Here is an 8,475-nt window from a genome sequence, read left to right as displayed (position 1 = left end):
CCAGGTATTCATTTTGATACGCTTGGAACAGAACTGCTCCACAGAGCATTACCTGCAGTACGTCAATAACGGCACCGTGACTTGGACGTCATCGGCGGATCAGTTATTTACTCAGCTGGGGCTCTACAGGCTCAGGTTGTGAGAATAGCTTTGGCCTTAGCAAATGGGTTACTGCCAAACGTACAACAAATCCGTGGTTACTGGCCATGGAACCCTGATAGGGAACTGGATGGAAGAGGAGGTCCTCCGGGACGCTTCTGGGCACACTCATCTGGATAGGTACTCAAGCAACAGAACGAAAAAAAACGCCGATCCAGAAACGTGATATCCAAGTCAATTTGCATGAGCCGAGACTAACAAGATTAACAACACTAGGCAGAAATGTAATGCTTTTAGGGAGCCTCACGGAACTGTTCCTGGGCGGTTACATACACTCACTTGTGCAGATCCTATGTCATTGGCAACCTGAGTTACTCTACTGTCAACGTATATGCGTATTGAAATCACTGTGATGTGCAGCTCCCCTCATTTAGACACATTCATGCGCGTTATGGGAGACCGGCCATATCCAGTGTCTGAGACCTTCGTCACCAGTGCTGGTCGCCGCACTCATCCTCCTCCACGCCAGCAAAATGGAGTGCAACAGTTCACGCAGCGTGAGCTTGCTTCACGCAGAATGAAAGAGCTAAGTTCTTATATGAACGAAACGTGTATGTTTCGCTCAACGGCAATTGACGCCGCGGCAGTAGAAGCAGCGCTCAAAGAGCGCAGTGAAAACAAGGTGGGTAGCGCAGCCAAGCTACCTAAANCTGCATCCTACTCCGCTATGCACCTAGTGACTGCAACAGCCAGGGGGCGAGCCTTCATGCCCTTACTGTACAGCAGTTTAGCTCTGCGAGTGTGCGTGAACGTTCCGAGATTGACAGTGTCAGCGGCCTACGAGTGTGCATTCCCAAGTTGAATGCATGCGGCTTCCCAAGGGTGCCGCGTGTTGCGTTAAGCGAATATAGATGCAATACTTATGAAGGTGTTGCAGAACTCATCTGCGCATGCCGAACTCGAGGACAGACACGAAACAGAATCGTCCGCAAAGTACAAGTTCCACGTGAGCAGCGCCATGCTCAACAACCCAAGGGCTGCTCAAAGCGTGCTATTGCGCAGTTGTAAGGTGTCATAGAGCACCTCTACTCCATCATCCTTCTCAATGCATTTCGTAGATTTCGTAGGCCTTATTGTTGCAGGTACCTGATGCCCAAGAAGCGAAGGTTTTAACCCCTGAAGACAATGCCGAGAACTACTTCCGGAAGGTACAATGGATAGCCCCGTTTATTTCTACCGTTTTGCTTGTGCTTGCCTGTCAGTTATATGCACTAGTTAGATCTCACCTTAATTGGCAGGTGGTTCCAGCCGAAGCTGACGGTTCCACGCTAGGCTGAAAGTAGCTCTTTCGAGATCATCACACACTCACCTAACCCTCTGCTTAACTAAAGCTGCATTCTTGCCAGTGTGGCTCCGCATAATTCAACAGCAAGTGAGGTCTGGAACATCGGAGGGTGCCGAACTTGTCAGCCGTTGGACTGAGCTAGCCAACATCCGGAGGTCAGAAACAGAGCCCCATACCTTGACCAGCTTGAGACTGATAGCGACCCTGCCGGCGGTTTCTTCTCTGCGCGCCCGAATCGTTGCCTTCCTTGTCCTATAATCACGGTTGTGGATAGAATTCTTTGCTTGCGACCTGCAGTTCTAGTGTACAGCAGACCTCATGCTCAGGGAAAACGATGTTTGCGAAAAACAACTATTTCTCGATCCCAGTACAAAATTCGCTACAAGTATGGAATCCACCACACTCATCGGGCCGGCACAAAGTAGAAATTGAAGAGTGTTGACGACTCAAGCTCATTCGCATGCTAAACAATGTTCATTTCTTTTATTGCCCTTTCTCGTCGGCTACGCCCCTGCAGGGTTTGTGCAAAGACACAGAGGTTCTAGGAATTCTCGAAAAGTCTCTGAGAAGCCCGAAAGAGCCACACACTGCAGCAACCGAGGTGAGGTTAACAAATGAATTCTGTCACTATATTGAGCCAATAAAACTTTCCTGTGCCGATGCGTAGCAACGTCCCCACCCAAAAATGGCCATGCGGAACAAAACAGGCAGAGCATGCAGATAATCGTGTTTATTAGCTGCGGCGGAACATCAACCTCGTACACTTCTGTCTGCTGACGGTTGATGTAGGCTCCTCAATCAGCGCTGCAGAGTTTTAAACAACGCCTTCGAGAAGCCATTAAAAGGGCAAAAGGATGCCTGGGATTTCTCATCCTGAAAGCTGTTCTCAAGTAGGCACGATATCAAGAGTCCACGGAATAATTGTGGTTCCTTTAGTCCCAGGGCTAGCAGTATTTCCACTAGCCTTCGTTTGTTGTGGAGTGACACATAGGGAGCTGAGCGACGTTCGCGGTCTCGTTCCAGCACAAGAAGTGGAACAGTTCCTCTGGGACTCGTTTGGTGTCCAGTCAGCAGATATCGTAAGATGCTGCCCAGCGTGCGAGCTTATCCAACCTGCAGTGTTACGCCTCGATTGTGTTCTGATGTTGGACGCTGCGCTGCGTATTGTTACGTTTGGTGCGTGCAGCCTATAGAGCACTTGCGAAGCGCCTTAAAAATTCTGACACTAGTGGACAAGGCATCTATAAGGACTTCTGACCTTGTGGAGTTTTTATGGGTGATATTCACACTAACCAAGTAATATGTGCGGTAATCCTGCAATTGAAGAGCTTCACTAGCATGTGCTGAGTGTCCATCACTTTGTACTGCACAGACAGTGGCTCGTCATCCGTTGGCAGGCACCGAAACGATTGTTGAGCTGGTCCTATATGAAAAGCATCAAATCCTGCATATTATAATCAGTTCCGCCACTTCCGGCAATACATGCATTACACTGCCGTCTTCCTGTGGTTCTACATAACACAATCTAGGTATACGCAAAACGTAGGTCTCGAATGTAATCTGGAAGCCTGCCTCTTTGCCTAATTTTTGAAGGTACCTATCGAGTCTTGCCGAAGAAACATCCTCGTAGCCTTCCAACAGGTTGCCGCATCTTCGACGGATATAGTAGCAGCGGGGTCCAGCGCTGCAACAGTACGCATCACTCATCCCCGACCACAAATACAGCTCAGCAGTATCCCGGAGTTCCTACACCCTTTCCTTTGTGAGAAAGACAATTGTGGCCAAGTGGCGCTTCCACTCGTACTTGAGGCCCTCGTGGTAAGTGGCCAATTGCCAAAAAGAATAGGAGTCATTAAAGTCTATCCCTGCAAGGGCCACTACCGGAATCTTTCTGGGAATCAACCTTTGGCAGCGCAGCCTTCCCCTGTCTTCAGGACTTGAGCCAGGGCATTGCTGACGACGCAAGCTTCCTAGCGACCGTCTGCGATATCGCGGAAAAGGAGGGCCTCCATTTGTAGGTGATCGCTGCTGATACGAGGCAGCGCTCAACAGTTTCTGACGAACACATCAGGAATGACGGCAGAATCACCACGAATATATTTGCAGCGTGACCTTGCAACGTGCGGTTACTAGTATTCAAATTTTTAATCATTTGTCGTGCTCCTCCGGATCCGTCTTTATACCTGCCCATTTGTCATAAAAGAGAACGACGTTTTAAAGACATTTCTGCTACCGGCATCAATGAGGGCAGGATAGGAGCCGTAGAGCGATTACGCTTTGAGAAGGCACACGGTAGAATATGCTGCAGACGATGCTCTGCTCACCACTGGTTCAGCAGATTGTTCCACACTGCGGAAGAAGACAAAAACCTGCTCGTTCGGAGTATCGTCCATCGGACGAAATCATGTTGAAACCTTAATGGTGCACTTCTATCGAATGCCGGGACTAATACTGACGCTTTGGCTGGTTGTTAACCCACCAATCGATTGAAGGTGTTATACCTACTGAGCTTTCTAAGAGCCTGCGCAGTCCTCACGTTACAGTAATTCCATTTGATAATTCAGTTAGCTGAAGTAATGAGCAAGCAACTGTAGGGCCTTTCTATACTTGCATCATTCCCAAAAATAATGGCCACCACTAACTCAACTTAAGTGACGAAAATCGGAATTCTTGGCGTGTTTCGCGTAAATCATTACACTTTTGTTCTACTGCTCGCTTGCATGCAAAACACGCCTGCACGTTTAAGAAAAAGGGCACGCTCTAAAATGGTCCAGCCTTCCCAGCCTACGACAGCCTGTGGTCGATATCTAGAGTACACCTAAAGCCGAAAAACGCTTGTCTCATCGAGCACCCGCACGACTGCTTAAAAAACTTTAATGTGCAGCTGTCAGAATTACTGCGTAGCCGCATAACGAAACTTGAAGCGTTCAGAGAGTTTTGTACTTCTGAAGCTCCTCCCCGGTTTGAAAAACTTAAACATGATCCAGACTGGATGATGATGGGCGTTGAAAAGTGTAAGAACACTTCAAAAAGCGTAAGTGCTGCGCTGGTCATAAATTTGCGTGCGCTAGCGACACGGTGACGACCCGATATAAGTAAAATTTATTCTCTACAAGCTTCACTTTAAAGGGGCTTTCACTCCAGAAGAATGTAGGAGATTCGTGCGGCCTGTGCGAACGAGCCTATCAAGGAGATGATCTGCAGCTTCTAGGGTTTCCGAGTTGCTCATAGCTGCTGTGATTGAGCCGGCCTTCATGCCAGCAACAGCCCGCTGGAGCATAACTCGCTTGACAGACCGGCGTTTACTGAAGTACTCACGAACTCGCGAAAAAGAACTCATACCTTTTCGCAAAAGTCTAGAGATAGCTGATCCCAAGCACATCTGAAGGCGCATCAGTGTTTTTGACTGGTTAACGACAATGGCGATCGCAGAGTTAATAGTTAGGAAGAGGGAAAATCCTCCAGCTGTACCAGAAAACAATCCAATGAGAAAGACCTGCTCAATCGCCGTCACCCACGCCATGCCAAGCGAAGCCCCCCCAGGAACAGGGTTGCAGGCCATTTCTTGAAATATCGGGTTCCACAAGCAGTCAAGTGGAGGTGTCGCTCCCGATACCACTAGGTTCTGCAAAATGTCGAAGAAGCTCATGACCGCATATATGCCCATGAATGTAAGAACGAATGAAGAGATGATCGCAGCCACTGCGTGCTTCCTCCTAGTAGAGATCCAATCCAGCACCATGTTCCCCATAAACGGAGCCTGCTGACGCAGATGAAGTCCCAGGTAGTGGTTCCCTAGACGCTGATGGGCGCGAGAGGAAAACAGAATATAGTAAGCAAACATTGAACCTTGTCCGCTTTCCAGACCTTTAAGCTCATCTCGGACTTCTTTCGGAGTTGAATGATCGAAGAAATTGAGGGCCGCATCGCTCTTTAATATCATGCGCCTCGAATTAACAAGATTTGGATCTGAAAGGTGCTTTAATGCCCACGATGTGCCGAAGGCCTTCTCGTATTTCTGCATCAGAGTCGGGTGCAACATAGAAGGCAACATGCTGCTGAGAGCCATTTGCCACAGGCCTCTGCAATGGTCAATACACATAGACGCTTGAAACTCGACTTCACGTAGCCCTTCCGACAAACCGCCGTAGCCGCGACGCACACCCAACATTCCCATATTTCGCTGCACAAGCGGAGGTACTCGTGAAATATCTGAACTTTGTATGCGAATTTGAGTCTCTACCTCACGTAGGAGAGCCTCTTGCATGTTAATCTTGATTGCTAGCCTTGGCTCAGTTTCTATCACAAGTTTCAACTGGTCAAGCAAATCGTGTAGCTGCTCGAAGTCAACAGTAACGCCAAACCATACACCATGTTGTCTGCTGGGTGAACGATACAGAAGTCGCATAAGCGACTTTTTTGCACCTTCCCAAAGGCGCTGCAGAGGACCTTGTCGCTTCCGGTGGGCAACTCTTGTGAAGAACAGTGTTTGGCCGGCATCAGCCTTGAGCTTCCGAAGAGAGTCATTGACCAACGTGAACACAGTGTCTTCAAGAGATTCCAGGTGCCTTTCTAAAACCAAATATGACTCTAGTCCCTTCACCACAAGAGAATTTAGACGGGCCCACCAATCTGAAAGGTCAGGCAGTGGAAGGCCGTTGAGGTCGACTTTCCCCCATGCTCTCTTGAACGTATTAAAATCAGTATGTGATTCTAGTAATGTGGGCGCCAAGCCATGGGCCGCCCAAGCTTTTATCTGTTCGTCCATTATGGCCGATATCGGTTTGTCTTGCAAGAAAAGTGGCCGTTCTTCGCCAACAAGCCTATTGAAGTCCCCCACAGTTTTATCGTGCTTCAGTGAGTGAAAATTCATGACTTGCATGAGAGCCGCGCTGTGAACAGTGAAGCTAAAAGGGTTCAAGAGCTTCTCGAAGAATGTAGAGGGCAACTTTTCTCTTAGAACTGCACACACGCATGCACCAACACGGTCCACACACATGCGATTTCATAGGATTGATCATACGGGAGATCCCCGGGAGCAAAACACAACAGAATCACGTCTGCTCAAGCCAAATANCTTGTTCGCTTGAGTACCCCTGCAGTAGACCTAAAAAATAGATTCCTAACGAAGCCTGGGACAAAGCCATGAGAGTAAAGGACCTTTACCCACGTCGGGTTCTGAAGAACAGTCTCCTTTTGTTGTGGGTACCCTGATGCGACACAAGAACGCAGCTCCTATCATGTTTTATTGACGTGGCAAGGTTTTGGCCAAATTTCTCGAGAGTCATGCTCTTTCTATACAATTGGGATACGGCGTACCTTCCCGGGCGCTGAGGAAGGCAAACAACCAGATATGCGTTGGGCTCGGCAATGGCGCAGCAAGCTCTGTAACATTCTGTGTGAATGGCGTGTCCCTGATCGTCAGCATAAGCGGATTCCTCGCGTTTCCTAGCATCATCTGGATTGATGATAGCATTGTAGTCCTCGTACCTTCTTCTGACGGGGGACTTGGAACTACGATGTGAGTTCAAAACAAACACACGATGAAACATCATGAATTGCACTTCAGACATGCTTCCGGGTGGCCGGGCCCTTTCGGCAGTATGTAAAGAGCTTACGAATTGCATAGAGAGCCATGGCCGCTCTCATCCCATCAGGGGCTGATCGAAGATCTTTCAGGCGATCGGCAGCGGCTTGCACTTCATCATCTAGACTTTCGCGACCAGAGCTTCGCAACAATTTTCTACCAATAGAATCCATTCCCACAGGTCGAAGAACGTGTAAAATATCTGAAAACAAGCATGGACAGGAATGAATGCGNTAGAATCCATTCCCACAGGTCGAAGAACGTGTAAAATATCTGAAAACAAGCATGGACAGGAATGAATGCGCGTTTGAGTCACACCAGGCGGCGTGAAAAATGACTCGTTCTTTGGGATCGAATCCTTTCATGACAGATCGTGCTGGCGCTGAATGCAGGGTAGGAGAATCGGCGGCCTCAGGCACATACTTTTCTGGAAATCCTGTGTAGCCTGTTTCGTGTTACGTTTTTCGAATGCAAGCCAATAGCTTGCCGCTGTAGACACGTCACAAGTAAACCCATAGAAAAGCGAATTGCATCTTAGCGTCTTAAAAGAGAGGGATAGTGTGCGTCATTGCACTTGGGAACAGCTTACCGGCATCTAAGGACGACGTTGTAAACATTGTGGCTACCGCCAGGTTCAGTCTCTCCAAGACTCGCTCTATGCCTGAAAAATGTCGCACAATCATAACGGTAATTTGCTGCACGGGGACGGCAAAGCCATATCCGGCGCTGCACTGCTTAAATGAAGCTTGCCTTGCTCAAGCTGTTCATTCACTGGACGAGGCAGCAGTCCCCAATCCGTTCCCGTTAAGCTTCTTTCTTGTCCTGCGGATGTAGAATCAAGCATACCACCACTTATTACAGGATGCAGGCCAGAAGAAGTTTCTTCAGCGTCGGAAANGATGTAGAATCAAGCATACCACCACTTATTACAGGATGCAGGCCAGAAGAAGTTTCTTCAGCGTCGGAAACTTGACAGCGCTTGGCACAGATGCACTAAAAACAGTCAATGGCTTACGCGAACTAATCTTGCACTCCACCGCCCCTGCAAGGGAAGCACAAATATGAACATGACTGCATGATTTAAAAGTATAACGTGCGATTCGTCCCTACTTGTATTTAGTAGCTTGTAACTGCAAAACGCTAAGACGGCCTACCTAGGCCCGTGATTGTCGTGTGTGCTTGTTTCAACAACTCTGCCTTGGCGCGATGGCGAATTTGCTGGTCAGTATCATCCTCCAACTTCGTCAACTCCTGGCTATCTTTTGAAAGCCGAGATTCCTCAAAAACGCAAGGTATGTGAATGTACCCCTCTTCGTCAGGCACACAGGTTTCTGCATGTAGACGTTTCATGTTCTGGAGAGGCGAAAGTCCAAGCTCAACAGGCACTCCCGCCTCTGTCAGCGTAGTTATGTGACCTGTAACGACTGCAAACCAGTAAACAAAT

At 48.4% G+C, this 8,475-nt stretch overlaps 2 protein-coding genes across 2 annotated transcripts; one reads left to right on the top strand and one right to left on the bottom strand.

The window, feature by feature from the left end:
- Positions 1 to 550: 550 nt before the first annotated feature.
- EMH_0041780 (uncharacterized protein) lies at positions 551 to 3,462 on the top strand (the record flags this gene model as incomplete). The annotated part of the gene is made up of 8 exons (XM_038022338.1): positions 551 to 781; positions 1,037 to 1,105; positions 1,242 to 1,307; positions 2,234 to 2,334; positions 2,436 to 2,523; positions 2,631 to 2,720; positions 3,038 to 3,262; positions 3,379 to 3,462. The coding sequence occupies 8 exons, from the start codon at positions 551 to 553 to the stop codon at positions 3,460 to 3,462; spliced, it is 954 nt and encodes a 317-aa protein (XP_037878192.1).
- A 1,100-nt stretch (positions 3,463 to 4,562) lies between these two features.
- Positions 4,563 to 8,381, bottom strand: EMH_0041770 (uncharacterized protein; the record flags this gene model as incomplete). Its single annotated transcript, XM_038022337.1, has 7 exons — positions 4,563 to 6,406; positions 6,611 to 6,654; positions 6,764 to 6,902; positions 7,063 to 7,233; positions 7,621 to 7,692; positions 8,047 to 8,073; positions 8,186 to 8,381. 7 exons carry the CDS (start codon positions 8,379 to 8,381, stop codon positions 4,563 to 4,565), a joined length of 2,493 nt encoding a protein of 830 aa, XP_037878191.1.
- Positions 8,382 to 8,475: the final 94 nt, after the last annotated feature.

This window comes from Eimeria mitis, genomic scaffold (genome assembly GCF_000499745.2).
Source record: "Eimeria mitis Houghton genomic scaffold, Emh_scaff1686, whole genome shotgun sequence".
Lineage (NCBI taxonomy): Eukaryota > Apicomplexa > Conoidasida > Eucoccidiorida > Eimeriidae > Eimeria > Eimeria mitis.
The sequence above is the reverse complement of the archived record's forward strand: the minus strand, read 5'-3'. Positions and strand labels throughout refer to the sequence as shown.